This window comes from Thermobia domestica, chromosome 9, assembly GCF_964235325.1.
Source record: "Thermobia domestica chromosome 9, izTheDome1.hap1.1, whole genome shotgun sequence".
NCBI classification, from domain to species: Eukaryota; Metazoa; Arthropoda; class Insecta; order Zygentoma; family Lepismatidae; genus Thermobia; species Thermobia domestica.
This window is the reverse complement of record NC_137462.1, coordinates 92,212,025-92,228,999: the sequence shown is the minus strand read 5'-3', so window position 1 is coordinate 92,228,999 and position 16,975 is coordinate 92,212,025. Positions and strand designations below refer to the sequence as shown.

At 34.5% G+C, this 16,975-nt stretch overlaps 1 protein-coding gene across 1 annotated transcript in view; it reads left to right on the top strand.

Annotated features, from left to right (window-relative positions):
• LOC145694854 (uncharacterized) overlaps positions 1-16,975 on the top strand; it is an 81,770-nt gene that overhangs the window by 11,472 nt on the left and 53,323 nt on the right. Inside the window, exons 3-4 of the mRNA XM_081771549.1 lie at positions 3,063-3,195; positions 14,749-14,879. Coding sequence (XP_081627675.1) covers positions 3,063-3,195; positions 14,749-14,879 — 264 coding nt within the window. The remainder of the gene's footprint in view (positions 1-3,062; positions 3,196-14,748; positions 14,880-16,975) is intronic.

The window sequence follows — 16,975 nt, the reverse complement described above, 5'->3', positions numbered from 1 at the left end:
TACACTTAAGAGGGAGCATTTTGTGAAGGGACACCAAATTACCGAAACATTTACAAGATGTGGGTGACATTTGTATATTTCGTCCCATGATGTGTATTTATGACTATCAAGATATCACTGGTTTCATCGCTAGGATTTTCTGAGTCGAGAGTAGCAACGAAATCACCACCAATAGTATTCTTGGTTTTTACTGATTCAATTTTTCATAATTTCTGTTCAACTAACCGCCAACAAGCTAACGCTACAATTCTTTTTTTTTTGTTTGTTTGTTTGTTTTTTGTTTTAATTTTCATTTCCATTCATATCAGTATCTGTAGTGTTTTCTGTTGTCCTTAATAAATTGTTCCATATACGTACAATTTTGGGTATATGGATCTGGCGATACGTACATACTTGATAAATGTGTCCCACTTTAGGTTTATCAAAAGGTGGTAACTCTAGTAGGATTTACACTCTTTGGAGGATACCTGCCAATTAATTCGCTAGAAATATTTTAGAGTTTTCTGTTCACTAGCCACCTAGACAGAGTCATGAAACAATCGCAATGATCATCACCACGTCTTGCGGTCTTTAAGTAGACCATGGTCCACGCGTTGGTCACCCCTGTTTGAGGTATTTCCTCAAAGTCTTCGGCTCGTCTACAAATATCCTGTGAGCTAGGGACATTTCTTAGTGCCAGGTAGGAGGCAGTACAGCTAACGACAACTATTAGCCTGACTTGAACTACTCTATTAGCAAGTAACTGACAGACTGATAGGCTACTTATTACTTATGTAAAAGTACTTGAGGTAAATAAGGTCTACCTAAGAAAAATTGCTTCATTATAAATACTTATAATGTAATAGACACAAATTGATATGCTTTTTTTTTTTTTTTTTTTTTTTTTTTGCATTGCTCAGATCGCGACCTTTCGGTTTCGGCACCTGAAAGTTATGACCGAAACAGGGCTATAATCATAGCAATGCTTCTTTTTCCTTAGTTTTTCATCACTCATTTATTTTTTGACAAAACAGTGGAATTGGAAATGGTGGGAGAGGGGTGAGAAAGGAAAATGAGATACACAGACAACGAAACAACACAAAACAAAACAAAACGAAACAAATAAAATTTGAAAAGAATAACAAGTTTTCTATATCTATATATACTATCTGAGAAATAAAAAGATGAATATCAAAATTAGTTTATGTTACTCTCTTTTGCTTGACTCGAGTTAAGCCTGACTCTAATCTTTCAATTTATTCATCATTCATATCCTTAAAATCTTTATACTTAACCTTCCTTGTATATTAGTAGTATCTCCTTTCCTGGTTCAGTTATTTCATCATTTATTGCTTTTGTAGTTTTTATACTTAACCTTACTTGTATTTTAATATTACCTCTTCTTCTGATTGTTCGGGTTTTCACATTGCATGACTTGTTTTACACCTGTTTTGGTTCTCTGGTTGTCAATGTTTTATCTATCTTATGGTATATTTACTTTAACTTTGAGCTAACTGTATGAAAAACGCATTGAAAGAGAAACAAACAAAATGGCCTTATTACCCGCATGGTAGGTAAATAAGGCCCACCATTTGAAAAGTAAAATTTTACGACCTGAGAGACCACTGGAACTCAATTAACACCTAATATTTTTACAGTACTTTAAATACTAATAATTATTAGTATTATTATAATAAAAGGACATTTAGTAACAATATGGATATGAAATAATAAGGATATAGGTAATCTTCCATGTATTATGCAGTCGTTAGTTAACTGAATTTTAAAGAATAAGCTTGAACATAGTATAATAAAGTGACCATTGAAAACAGAGATTTCACAGTAACTTTCAACAATATTTACACTTGATAACAATTGTAGCAAATGAATTCCTCATAATCGGCGTCGCCCAAGACAATGCATTCGTCATATACCCATACATCACACCGTTTACAGCTTTGCATGTCACCGATTCGTTCTTTGGCGCATAATGAACGATATCACGATACCTCGAACGCTCAGAACGGCACGAAAATATGCTTAGAATATACCCAAAAACAGTGGTATGAGCCATTCACATGCATTGTAATTAGAGATTTACATTATGAAAGACACCAATTTAGAACTCGAATCTGCGAACCTCATATTCAACAACTAGGTCCGAACATGATAGACCGCCTATTACAGAGGCTGGCATTGGCCAAGAAAGAATAACAAACTAACACACATTCAAGTTGCCAGTTTCTAAGTATTTAACAACTTATACATGTTTTGTAGGGTAATGAGGGCCAGTAAACTTTTAGTGGGCCTTGTTTAGCGGCCATGTACTTGTCACTTTATAAATCATTATTTAAAAACATGTTTCGGACTTAAACGAAGTAACTATTGTCCCAAATACTAAACACTATGATCATCACAAGTATACAAGATATTTCGAGTTAGCTTTATTCTACACACATAAGATGAATTTATCTTCTCTTCGTAAATTATATAAACACTTGGAAATTGACTTCTCGATGATTCAATACTGCAAGTGTTCCGTCTAACCAGGGACAAGAAGACGAGCTCTCGTAAGCAGGCATTGAGTGAGTAATCGCTACTTGCAACATTGACATATTTCTCCTACAGTGCCTCTAACATAGAAAATTTTGCACTGGGCCTTATTTCCATCTAGGCCTTATTTGCCGCAAGTACCTTATATATATTTGGTACTTAGATTTTAATCACGTACGAGTGTCTAGTGTAAATTGCAGACCAGAGGACAATATTTTATTAGAACGGAGGTAAACAAAAATATTGCTCTTAGATTTTCCCCAAAACCTTCTAAATAATTAGCATTGGAACTAGTTTTCGACCACATACATCGAATCAAAACATGCAACTCGAAGAAAGGAAGAAAGAAAATTTCAAAGATATTGAGAAAAAATAGGGGCGAGTACTCAGTAATTTTTACCTATTGTATGTATGAAGAGAAAATGGTTTCATTCAATGCGATTCAATTAAAATTTTACACCTATTATATTAAAAAACTCAAATAAAACAATTTAATTAGTGAATATAGTATTTTCTTTTATATGTGGCAGATTCTTCAAAATCATAAAGTAGTAAGCCATGGCCGTTTGATGGAGCCACCTGCTAGAAATAGCATGTGGAGATTTGGTTACAATAATCCAAAGAACTATAATGATAATGAACTCGTTTGTGGAGGATATGGTGGTAAGTAGCAAATCTTTATTAATTTCGGTTAATAATAATAATAATAATAATAATAATAATAATAATAATAATAATAATAATAATAATAATAATAATAATAATAATAATAATAATAATAATAATTCTTTATTTCTAAATTTATTCTTGTGGATAGCAGGAAGTACACTTCACTATAAAGGACATTTCACTATTATGAGTATTCTGCTGTTTATGGCTAGTATTTCTCCCTCTTTTTAAAAGCTCTCCACTCATTATTGTCTTCCACTCATCTTTTCAAATTGACAAAGGAGCTGTCATCTTGACCTCCCCCTGCCCCCAAAAGAAACCTCGGCTGACTGTCCTCTTTATTAGTATCACGCAGTGAAATTTATCATATTGTGTTATTACTTCCTTCCTCTATTCGCTACTCTGCACGATAATTATTGAATCAGTGGCGTCACTTAGGGGGGGCAGGTAGGGGACCCCTGGGTTTGAGATTTATATAGATTTTATCGATAGAATAGTAGCAAGTAAGTAAAAAAGGCGAAATTTTACTTATATCAAGGGGTCTTGCCCTCCTAAGCCAAATCTGAAATGACGCTACTGTCTTGAATGAATGCGATTTGTTAAAATTCAGTTTTTTACAATAGATAGTTAGAGCATCTTTCTGGCCCCAGTTCCTTAATCGAGTCAATCTGTTAACGGATTAGCGGATAACGCTGATTTTAATGGCGGCTATCTATAACTCATATCCCGTACATGTAAACGAATTTTTTCATTATGTGTTTTGCAACAGATAGCTAGAACAGATTATCACGACCGACTTTGTTAACGGAGTCAATCCGTTACTATATTAACGGATAACGGCGATATGAATGGAGGCTATGGATAGCCCAAGTCTCATACATGTAAGCGAAATTTTGTTACATGCCAGTCTCGCTCGATTTTTTGCCCAGAATACCATTCACTTTTTCTGTGATTGGTCGCCCAATGCGACGAGCACCTTGGATATCGAAATTTCCAGAACGAAAGCAACTAAACCGTCTTTTGGCTGTTACTTTTGATAACATATGATATCCATAAACGACACAAATTTGTTCACTGGTCTGCGGAACATTTGAGTCGTTGACGAAATGAAATTGTTAAATGTAGCACAGTTTTACGGAAAGATCACTCATCTTCACGGCAAAATAATTCCAATACTTTTAACATTTGTACTAGTTTCAATTGGCAGTAGTCAAATGACATTAGACTTGACCTTGTCCGTAGGCAGCCTAAAAATATAGAGGGGGCATGGTAGAAGTTAGGGGGGGGGCAGCCAACCATATTGTAGTTCATCAAATAGTAACATCAGCAATTCATCAAATCTGCTCTTGAATGTTTAAGTATTTTGCTTCTACATAATTATCCCCCCTCTACATATACACATTAAGTTAATATTCTGTAATCTACATGAAAACAACGTAAATTTTATTAAATAGGTATTACTAACTACACGAATTACAATTAAAATACATGTTTCAATAGTTCCATGTGTAATACAGCTATCTGTAAAAACCAGATCGCTACAATAATAAAATATCCTACCAACGAGAGATACTTTGTGTCCACAACATAAAAAGATGTCAATTTACGATAAATCAGAACATTCAAATTGAATATATGAATAGTATATGTTTCAGGAAAGCATAGGGCAATAACTAGGAAGTTCTGAAAATTAAAGATATTACTAGTGAATATAATGCAAAAAGTAACCCCTGATTAGTTTGCGAGGATTATATATATATATATATATATATATATATATATATATATATATATATATATATATATATTTGGTCTAGGAATTAATTCGTGCGGTTGGTACGCACACATTGAAGCTGTAGTACAAACACAAAATACATAAATACCTTAAGAAAAATATTGTCCATCGCTAGCCACCACTTTCGCCCACCTGTCAGGCAATGTACGGATTCCGTGGCGAAAGAAGTCCTCATCCTTGGAAGCGATCCAGTCAGAGACCCATGTTTCGATATCTTCTGAAGAAGTAAACCGCTGTCCAATCAAATCGTTGTTCATGCAATCGAACAAGTAGTAGTCCGAAGGAGCAACGTCTGGTGAATACGGCGGGTGGGGTAAAACTTCCCATCCGACATTTTCTAAATAGGTTTTGACCGGTTTTGCGACATGTGGGCGAGCGTTATCATGTTGAACAATAAGTTTATCATGTCTATTCTCCCATTCTGGTCGTGTTCTGGCCAGAGCTTGCTTCAAACGCATTAATTGTCGTGGATAACGTTCTCCATTCATAGTTTCACCCGGTTGCAGCAGCTCATAGTACACCACACCTTTCATATCCCACCATATGCACAGCATAACCTTTGCACAGTGAATATCTCGTTTTGGTTGTGATGGACCTGGTTCACCTGGTTTCACCCAAGCCTTTTTTCGTTTAGGGTTCTCGTAATGGATCCACTTCTCATCACCCGTAATAATTCGATGCAGAAACCCCTTTCTGCTCTGTCGTTGAAGCAGCAATTCGCAAATGGTTTTTCGTCTTTCAACGTCTCTGTCTTTCAATTCATGTGGAACCCAATGTGACATCTTTTGAATCATTCCCATGGCTTTCAAGCGTTTGGAGACTGTTGTTTAATCAACGCCTAATGCTGCTGCAAGTTGTTCCTGCGTTTGACACGAATCCTGCTCGAGCAATGCTGTCAATTCTTCGTCTTGAAATTTTTTTGGCTGTCCAGCTCGCTCTTGGTCTGCCAAGCCGAAATCACCACTTCTAAACCGTGCAAACCACTTCTGACACGTTCGCTCAGCTAGAGCATGGTCACCATACACTTCCACCAAAATACGATGACTTTCAGTCGCACTTTTCTGCATGTTAAAGTAATGCAGCAGGACACCCCGCAAAAACACTTTATCAGGCACAAATTGCGCCATGTTCACTTAACTACAAACTGGTGTTGTTGACGCTTTAATCCACTGCCCTATACTACGAACGATACGCGATGACAGGGGTTTGCAACACATGTGTGGATACATGGAACTGTGGGACGCTCCGTTCGTTGCGTCATCTCTTGTCCACCCGCCCGAATTAATTCCTAGACCAAATACATACATACATATATATATATATATATATATATATATATCGTGCACTATAAAATACCACTGTATATATTCAAAAGTTCTACAAGTTAATTAAACACTACCAACTTATTCGAAATTTATCAAAAACAAACATTTTGTAAGACAATTAAGGTTCCGTTGCTACATTTAATGTCCGTTAGACATGAAACTTTCCATCATAATGAATAATTATTTTGAATACAGTGGTAGCAACCATGCACTTGAAGAAAATGTTGACCCTTGTAAAAGTTTCCTTTTTTCATTTCTTTTTACAAGGGTCAACATTTTCAAGTCCATGGTTGCTACCACTAGGGATCAGAAATTTGCAATCAATCCCACTTAGAGGAATCGGATTTTGTTGTCACTACATATGCAAATGAAAATAGAAAGATCAGATCTACTTTGTTACTAACTTTGTTTGTAAAACCCCAAGGATAAATAAGGTAAAAGTGCAGGCTGCATTTTCACAACACTAACACTTAAACTCATTTTACTAAACCCAGCACAATACATTCTTAACAGTTCCTTTGTGAGTCAATATTTTCTTTAGAAAACACAACTATCAGTGATTAATATTGAATGGGGGTCAGAAATATACAATTATTATCCCTCTGAACGGAGCAGTAAAGTTAATGAGAAATATCTATGAACATTAAGATCAAGAACAAGAGATGATCTAATGTGAAATAAGGAGATTAAACTTTACAGAGGCTCTTGTTCAGAGTTAACTTGCGAAGTTGACCGTCCATTTTTATCAAAATTTTGAAAATTTACCTAGAAGAAATGGATAATTTGATTGCTTGTGTGTTTGATAGCATGTAAGTAAAGCGTAATTTATGTGTAATATCTTTTGATAAGCGGTTATAAAGACGGGACTAATTCGCAAGTAGAGGGAACTACTTGTCTCTAGGTTCAGGACGGTTGGATTGTGAATAATTTTCGAGTAAACATGCCTGCAAGTGTACAGGGTCTTTGCGCTGGATGTGAATTGACAGTACTAACATTTGTAAAACATGATGTTGATAATCAGGTTAATCTGTTGAATATGTGTAAAATTCATGGATTAATGAATGAAAGAACAAAGACCACCAACAATCGTTCACGATTTTCTGCTTGAGATAGGAGAGTTCTACAAACCTAAGTAGCTACTAAGGTAAGTGTGAAGTAGACATAACCTAACTAAGTAACCTAGTAGTGCGCCATCTCACTTTACTTCGGCTTCTCGCTTCGCTCATTCTTCCCTCTCAACTCCGCACTCCCCATTAACTACCCACAACCGTGCTCCGCGCGGCCCGCCAGTCTCACCTGTAGGTTAATAATGGATTTCCATATGTACTTGTGGTTCCTCCGCCCATACTCCCACTCTCGAGGTAAAGTAACAGAACATAAAATGAGTAAAGTTTAAGTAGAAATTGGTGATTGTAGATTTTATTATGGTTTTCGTTGAAAATTACGTGGACGGGTAACTTTGAAGTAATTCCCTTGTTTACAATTAGTTGTATTTAAAAAAAAAATATAGTAAGTTCTTGTTTAAAATCTTAAATTAAATTCGTTTTATATAAATGAACCATCTGCACACTACAACAAGAAGACATACCAAAAAAGCTTTAAAAAAGCACTATATTGTTATTTAAAGCTACACTTAGACAAAACTGTATGTGGTCTACGTAATATCGTATGTTACATTTGTAAATACTGTAGTATTTGGCATTAACGTACAGCAAACGTATAACTGAAAACGTATGTCTTATAATACTTTCTGCATAAGTACTTTCCATCTATACATACATAGGCGGTCAGGATCTCACATACAAATGGAATGTATACATATACCTGACGAAGGTAACATACATATATGTATCTAATATAAGGAAGACCGTTAGACATCACACATCCTGCAACGGCATGATATAACATCTAACGGCAGTGCCTATGTAGCATACGGATAACGTATGCTCCGTTCTGATTTTTGTAGTAAGCAAGAGGATTCCGTATATTTGTACAATATACCACTGTCCGGAGAACGAAGTTTTCTTAGTGTAAGTAAAACGCTACACCCATCTAGTATCGAGTAAAAGCATCATTGCTTCTTTCATGTTGAATTACATTATTACGCGTACGCGACTGAGAAATAATTCCAATTTGCAACGTTTTTATATGAAAACTAGCTACTTCTACGGGATCCCCCATCCCAAGTACAATACAAAACATTGTGCTACTTAATTTCTCCTCTAAATCTTGCAAATTTTTACTAGTCCTGGCTTCACAACCCGGAATTTAATCCTTAAACGTTAAATATGTTCACTTGCTCAGTTACTCATCTAATTAAGGTATTTTAGCTTAACTTTATTCTTCTACGAGAACAAACATATGAAAGTCTTTGCAACCATTATTTTTTCGGTGAATGTTCCACCACAGTTCTTGTTTTATACATCATACCACAATAATTTACCATAATCAGTCGCCTTTAACGGAACTCGGAGCTCTTAATTCACTTCACAACTAATTGTTCCACAATTAATTTAAGGTTTGCTGTTAACGAGGATTTTGCAATGCATGTATGTACTACAACTACACAATAGAATAACAATAACCTACCGCCGTTACTACAATCAACAAAAGATAAACGTTTTGTTCCTGCTTTATGATTTGGCTTGCAGTAAGCACTTCACACTTCGTCTCCTACCTCCCAGATCACTATTGCAACTGTGGCGTGAAGTATTATGAACATATTCCTTCTTTTCGGAAAACTTGCTTCAATATGTATTGTGTCATTTCATATCGAGATTCGAGAAGACTGATAAACTTTAACTCCTTTAAAATATGTTTAGAATTGTTCGGCAAATAGTTAAAATGGAAAAATTCTTCGAATAATCTCTTTTATATTGCATTTTATTCTTAGTGTATACACATAGAACTAATGAATATTTTTTTGCAAGCCTTGGGTGAAAATTTTAGGGGGGCCCGGTCCCCTTGCCCACCTTGTGAATACGGGCCTGGACTTGACCCACTGCCACTCATACAACTATTGACTTGGGACACTAACGTCATCCTGTGCGCAAAAGGGTCAATACTTTTTAGACAACCTGCTGTAAAGATTATTTGCATTTAATTTTACTTTTGTCTTTATTAATTTACTAGCAGAATGCCTGTTCTTCGAGCGGGGAAAATATGTTTCATTTTGGATGCAAAGAGCACCAAAAATGTCATCAATCAACTTTGGGACTCCAAAAACTATGAATTTGACACTAATATCGATCATTTTCGATATATCATTTATTATTTATTTATTTATCATTTACCTAAAACAGAGCTGTTCCTCCTTTTACAATAGGCATTACAATAATTGAAATAAATATCAAAACTTACATGTCGACAACACACACACACACACACACACACACACACACACACACACACACACACACACACACTCACTCACTCACTCACTCACTCACTCACATGTACTTACATCAGTGGCGGCCGGTGGATTGTGGTTTCGGGTGTTGCAGTACGAACGATAAGAGACAGAAGATATAAAGTTGACTCATTGACTAATCAGTATAACTTTAGATGCAAATGCTATGTGACATGTTAGATTAAATAAAATTCTGTTTTAAAAAAATAAAAAAATGCAGAACATTTTATCCGATTAATCATCTTAATTAATTAGTAAGTTCATTCTCCTCTCTTTGATTGGAGCAAATCTGTCTAATACATGCTGGTTGAACTCTGGTATTCTTAGTGTCAGGTCTTTTTCGATGGAAAGCATAACCAATGGTGATAACCTTTCTTGGGACATTCATTTCCTTGAAAGTATCAATTGTTTTTCATGTAGAAAAATATTTTTCGTCTTTTCCTGATGCCATAAGTACAGCTATATTAATTTCAGAAGCTTTGTAGATTCACTAAATATTTTTTCTAGATTATTGCAAACGATTCATTCTAGCAAACTCAGTCCCTGACAGTGATGCGAATTCCTCTTCAGCGTTGACTGAAGAGAGTTCGTAACAGAGATTAGTGTTATAAAAAATGTCTATTGAACACACTTTATTCACAGTTTATCCAGGAAAATTTAAAATAAATTGAGGAAATGTATCTGGTGCAAACAACATTACTGCATAAGATATCCTGTAAGTTTAAACTGGATTTTTTTTTTCGAACACTCTCCTGAATTGCCCTTTGCTTGTTTTGTCTAAGCCTTAATTGCAAATTTTTCCCCAGTTGAAAGCTGGTCAATGTCTTTTGTAAGTTATTTACAGAAGTCATGGTATACAATTCATTCAGAATTTGTAGGTTATTTACAGAATTAAAGCACACACAATAAAATTAAACCTAATAATTAAAAACCAAAACAGCTGATACAAAATAGGTACTGGTATATGAATTCCGAATGTCACATATTCATACATCAACACACACATTCACACACACACATGTGTGCAAAAGAAAAAAAAAACTACATTCCAAATCATCCGTCTTGCTTGTTACACAATGCACGATGAACACAATATACTTCCACATGAGGCGGAACAATGCTTACCAATATGATATGTTCTGGAAAGGAAACCTCGAAACCCGCCAGAAGAAGGATCAGCATGTAACAGAAGCCAAAAAAATCAAAGAACATCAAAACAAACAGCACTGCCAGTTCTACACCCAGAAATGTTAACTGGGAGGGGTCCAAAGGATTTGAGGGAGGTCCAATACGTCTACATAATATGGAACCTGTCTTATACTGCACCCGAAAAGACGATAAGTAATTCTTACTTACTGTCACCTATATTTTTAGAAAAAAATGATAGAACGATTATTTTTATAAGAAAAGAAGAGTACATGATGAGGCGTAAAATAAAATATTTAACATACATCAATCGTTTCTGTGTTGAAAAAGTATAGTTTATTAAGAAAGTCTACAAATGTTAGTCAAGTTTTGAAATTTTTGGGAGGTCCGGAACCCGGTGGATCCCCCTCGTGGCTACGCCCCTGAGCATTGCTAACTAGTCTCAAATTCAATGTGGCGTTCCCCATCATACTGTTTTATGTGGAAATTATCAAGAGTATAAAATATACTTATTTTATAAAAGAAATATGTTTATACTAAAATACTTTCCACAGGGGGGGAGGAGAGCGATTCTAAATACAGACTTATTAATATTTGATTCACAAATTACTGTAGAAGAAGCCTTTATTATCAATATAAGCTAAGAATTGACTTGTAAATGCGGGTCTACACCCATTTGTTTTCTCCTCTACTAGATATTTTCTTTCTTATTTTGTAATTTTGCAATCACTTTTTTTTTTAATTGTCATTATATTGATTTGCTTCAGTATGGTCCAGTAATTTAAACATATGAATGCATAAAAACAAATTCCATTTGTTAATTGCTAGTGAAAGAAAATTCAGAAATCTTATTTAGCGTGAAAAACCTTGTCGTTCACTGGAAACCGTGCTGTGTTGCAGAAGCACTGCAACGACCAGTCCCTTTAACTTCTGAGATAGGGGAAAGGAGACTTAACATTTGCTCCAATTGCCGCGCTGAAGGAATCTGGTCGTTGTATGCTCGCTGCAACACAATGTAAATTAGAGACTCTCTGACGGATTATTTTTCGCTTTTTAAAACGGATTAACGGAACGGACAGTTACAGAAGTAAAAAATATGTTATTTAAAATGTATATATGCAAGTATTAAAAAGTATTTTTTCTGTTCTTTACTACTATTGATAATAATATTTTTTTCTTGAAATACTTTGGTCGTTGCGCAACGCTGCAACACTAACATTAGCCGCCACTAACTTACATGTATATATACACATATACTTGAATAGAAATACATTCACGCATATACACATATCACCTATCATACATCCATACACATACGCATACACATACATATACAACTGAAGTATAGCCATATACATTAAATGCATAGAATCGATGTATATCTAACACGGGAGGGTCCCACAAATTGTCGCTAAAATCTGATTGCCACATAGCACATCAGGTAGAGCGTCATGAGAAATGAACATGAGCAAAATTTAAGGTGCTATGGAACAGAAGGATAGGAGCTACGGAGATTCAAAATTTGAATATCCAAAAAATTATATCATGGAATTGTGAACGTTTAAAGTAAATATCTTGAAAACCGTTTAAACAATCAAAACAAAAATTGCACAATATAATGAGAACAAAATGCCCTATTGAAAACCATAAACAGTGTTGCCATAGATGAAGCAGTGTTGCCAACTCATCACAAAAATATTTTATTATAAATAGCACCATATATAAGTGTCCACAGATTTAAAATGCACTATTATCACTAAACATAACAGTGAATTGGAGTGGTAGAGTGTTGCAAACTATTGGAGCTATATGTGTTGAAAATGTACAATGGAGAAGTGTGATATGTGGGAACAAAGGGTAATAAAGGATCTGGGTCTTATACTATGAATTTAGTTCAAATGCATAACACAGATAGTGTAACATAGCAAAATGTCAACAGAGTCACAAAACATTAATGTATTTGAAAAACGAAATTGAGTGATGCTATTTTTACGTCCTGTGTCAGCTTCGAAGCTATACAGGAGTGCAAAGTGGGATCCAATTCACTAGGCAAGAGAAAGATAACAATGAAATGTAAGCTGAAAAGTACAACAAAAACATGTCCGAGGCGGGATTGGAAGCCGCGATGTCTAATATGTCGGTTGTTTAGCCTTCTTGACCACACCGCTATCCGGTCCGACTAAAAATGAAATGAGGTAGTAATAAAATAATTATATTTCCAATGTGAATATGGTAATATTATAGTGTACAAACATAATCATATGGTATGTAGGAGAAGAAGTAAAGGAATATGTCACTTAACACAAAAGACAGAAACCAAGAAAATATTGATAAGATAACGTGGGGAACCATTTTACAGAATTAGAAAACACGTGTTTCTTTCCTCGCGTGTATCGTTTTGTTTTCGCTAGTTGTCTGCTTATTTATTGGGGCTACAGAAGTATATTGCAAAATCCTCACTTTTTTCTAATGCATTCCTTTATTACCCTTTGTTCCTACATATCAGATTTCTCCATTGTACATTTTCAGCACATCTAGCTCCAATAATATTCAACACTCTACCACTACACTTCACTGTTATGTTTAGTGATAATAGAGGATTTTAAATCTATGGACACTTATATATGGTGCTATTTATAATAAAATATTTTATGCTGAGTTGGCAACACTGCTTTACCTATGGCAACTCTTTTTATTGTTTTTGATAGGGCATTTTGTTCTCATTATATTGTGCAATTTTTGTTTTGATTGCTTTAAGGTTTTCAAGATATTTACTTTAAACGTACATAATTCCATGATATAATTCTTCGGATATTCAAATTTTGAATCCCCGTAGCTTCTATCCTTCTGATCCATAGCACCTTAAATTTTGCTAATGTTCACTTCTCATAATGCTATATCAGATGTGCTATGTGGCAATCAGATTTTAGCGACAACTTGTGGGACCCTCCCGTGTAAGAATAGACAAGTAAGAACATACATAGCCTGTAGAATTATTCTGAACAATCATCTATCTATCTATCTATCTATCTATCTATCTATCTATCTATCTATCTATCTATCTATCTATCTATCTATCTATCTATCTATCTATCTATCTATCTATCTATCTATCAATCTATCTACAGTATGGCGCTAAATTCGTTGTACAAAAGCAGAGGAGTGATTCCTGAGAGTAAAACACACAAAAAAGTTCCAATAAACATAGGGCGAAAAAACCCATCGTTTACGTGTTATAGGCTGCCAAAAACATGAAAGAATGAATTTTAAAGTTTCATAGCTCCAAAACTATGGGTCCTACCTTGGTCGGGTCAAGACTTCACTTAGGAAGTAGTATGTGTCCTATCCAAAAACGCGTGTTTCAGAATCCTGAGGTGTTTCCACAACAATTTTTATAGAGGGAGTTTAACTACGGGCCTATGATATAAAGTACTCTCCAACTACCTCCACATTCTTATTGCATCCATCATCATTCACTTGCCTTAATCATCTGTATGTCTTAATCTAATGGGCACAATAGTGAGACATTGAAAAATTGTATTTTATTAATTCAAACTAACCTTATTGAGAATATAGTAAATCTGTCATTTTAGAACTATGAGACTCTAGTACAAATTGTAGATATTGCATCCTGGCTTTGTAGCCGATTATTGTACCTCCTAATGTTATCATCTAGTTGCTTATTTTATTATCTTTTACTTATATTTTTCAGCCGTCTCCTTTAATTTGTAGGGAATAATTGTGGGACACTAAACTCGTGACTTTTTTAATATAAGAAAAGTTCATATTGTCTATAGCTTTGTATCATAGTTTAATATTTCTTGTATGCAACATGTTACAACGTTTCACTTTTTAAATCTCTTGCAAATGAGTTCAATGGATGCAGAATGAAGGTAGGTGTGGAGTTTGTGGTGACGCATGGAATCTACCTCTGCCACGGCCGCATGAAGCAGGAGGAGAGTTTGCTCAGGGCATTATTACTCGAAGGTACAGTGCTGGGCAGGTAAGTGACTAACTTAGCCTTCATCCGCTATTTACACAATACCTTCCTTCTTTTATAATTTTATATACATTTTTATGTTTTCATTTTGACCTTCTGGAGTTGTTCTATTCTCCTATATTATTATTATTTGTTTTTGTTCCTTTCTGTTTGTTTTTACATTTTAGAATTATTTATTCCTCACTTTGTATGTAACCATATATTAATTATACACTCATGCTAAAACGTTAAGGATATTTAGGAATATTTTGGAAGGACAGGGAGAGACAATATGAAATACCTACCAATAGAAGTCAAAATTACTATTTCATGCATACTTTTTTTTTTTTTTTTTTTTGTAATTTTTCACCACTTGCAACAAATATTGTTCAATATTACAACATTAATTTTATGTCATTAAAACAGGGATGCAAATAAGCAACAAAATTTTACTCGCCCAAGAAGAAAGCTACTAGCCCACATCGTACAATACAAATCATTTACTTCCCGTAGAGATGAACCACTCGCCCCGGGCGAGTGGGCGAGTGGTTATTTACATCCCTGCACTAAACAAAATGGTAAAATAATTCTGCACAAAATTAGTTATATTTCATTTGAAATAAGAATTACAAAATGTATTAATGTTAGTTTAAGCTTATATTTTTAATAATTATTCCGTCACTTAGGTTCTTTAATGAGTGTAAATAAGTTAATGTCAGATTTAATTCAAAGATGAATTCTCCTAAATTACAAGGTGCTAATATACGTACTTCACTTTTCTTATTCTTATAAGAACTTTGTGGTTTTTATAGGAGTGTCGCAGCCATTAACCATATAGACTTCTGCACTATAAATTGTTATAAAGCAGCAAAATTGTATGAAATAAAAACAGCTTGCACTAAAAATGGTTGTGGTCACAACCCAAGCTGCAACAAAAATGGCGCAGGCATACAGCCCGAAATCTACCGTGTTAAATAATATGGTTATAAAGTTCAATTATTCTGGATATAAAATGTAGTGACTCCAGGAATGTCCACTTTTAAAAATTTGTATCCAAAATAAACAAACCTAAAAACAACACCTGTATCAAACAAAACATTGTATTAAATTGGAGATTGAGACAGTTCTTTCTATTCTTACGCCATCTCGCCTCGAACTTCACTTCACTTTATTTGATCATATGTATGTTGCTATAACTCCACTACTAATAATAGCACATTGTTAAGTATTTGATATAATTAAATAATTTTACTGTACTTTTTAACATAACTAATTCTATTGGTAAGCAAACATGAATGAAAATTAATTAGTAGATGAGAGTGTTGACTATTTAAATTCTGCCACTTCGAATATCTCGAACAGGATCACACATAGTAGAACCCCATAAATAAATAAAATAAAACAAAGGAAAAACTAAAAAATAGTTCTTTATGAAGCATCAATGGTGAAAACCTTTGGTGTGAGTTCCACATCCATTGTGTGGGTATTGTGATTGTAAGAGAATAAATTTATGAGGTAAGGTAAAATTATTCGACATCAATTCAGTTCATCTCTTTGTTTAACCAAGACTTTCAAGATTTCCTGTCCACATCCATTTAATTATTCATTAAAGTTTCAGTATTCAATATCTACCATGATAGATAACTCGAAAAGTAAATACTCTAACATTCGAAAAGAAATGGAAATACAATTCCCCTGTACATCAATTACTTATTGATTTCAGAAATGTTAGGACTCGGTTAGGAGGGAAATATACAACATTCTTACTGAACTGAGTATACAGAGAAAGCTAGTTAGAGTAACAATGATGTGATTAAATGAATCCCAAGGTAAAGTGCGAGTATGATAATACTTATCTACGAGCTTTCACATCGAGAATGGCCTGAAACAAGGAGATGCATTTAGTGTTGAATTTTCTTCTGGAACACGCTATAAGGAAAATCAAAGATAGCAACCAGGGCTTAGAGCTCAATAGTACTCACCAGGCTATGGAGTACGGGGTGATTATGTAAATCTAATAGGGGATTATATGAGGGCAATAGAGATAAATTCTGAGGGTTTATTAAACACCTGCAGGGTCATGCATTTAGAAGTAAATACAGAGAAAACTAAGTACATGG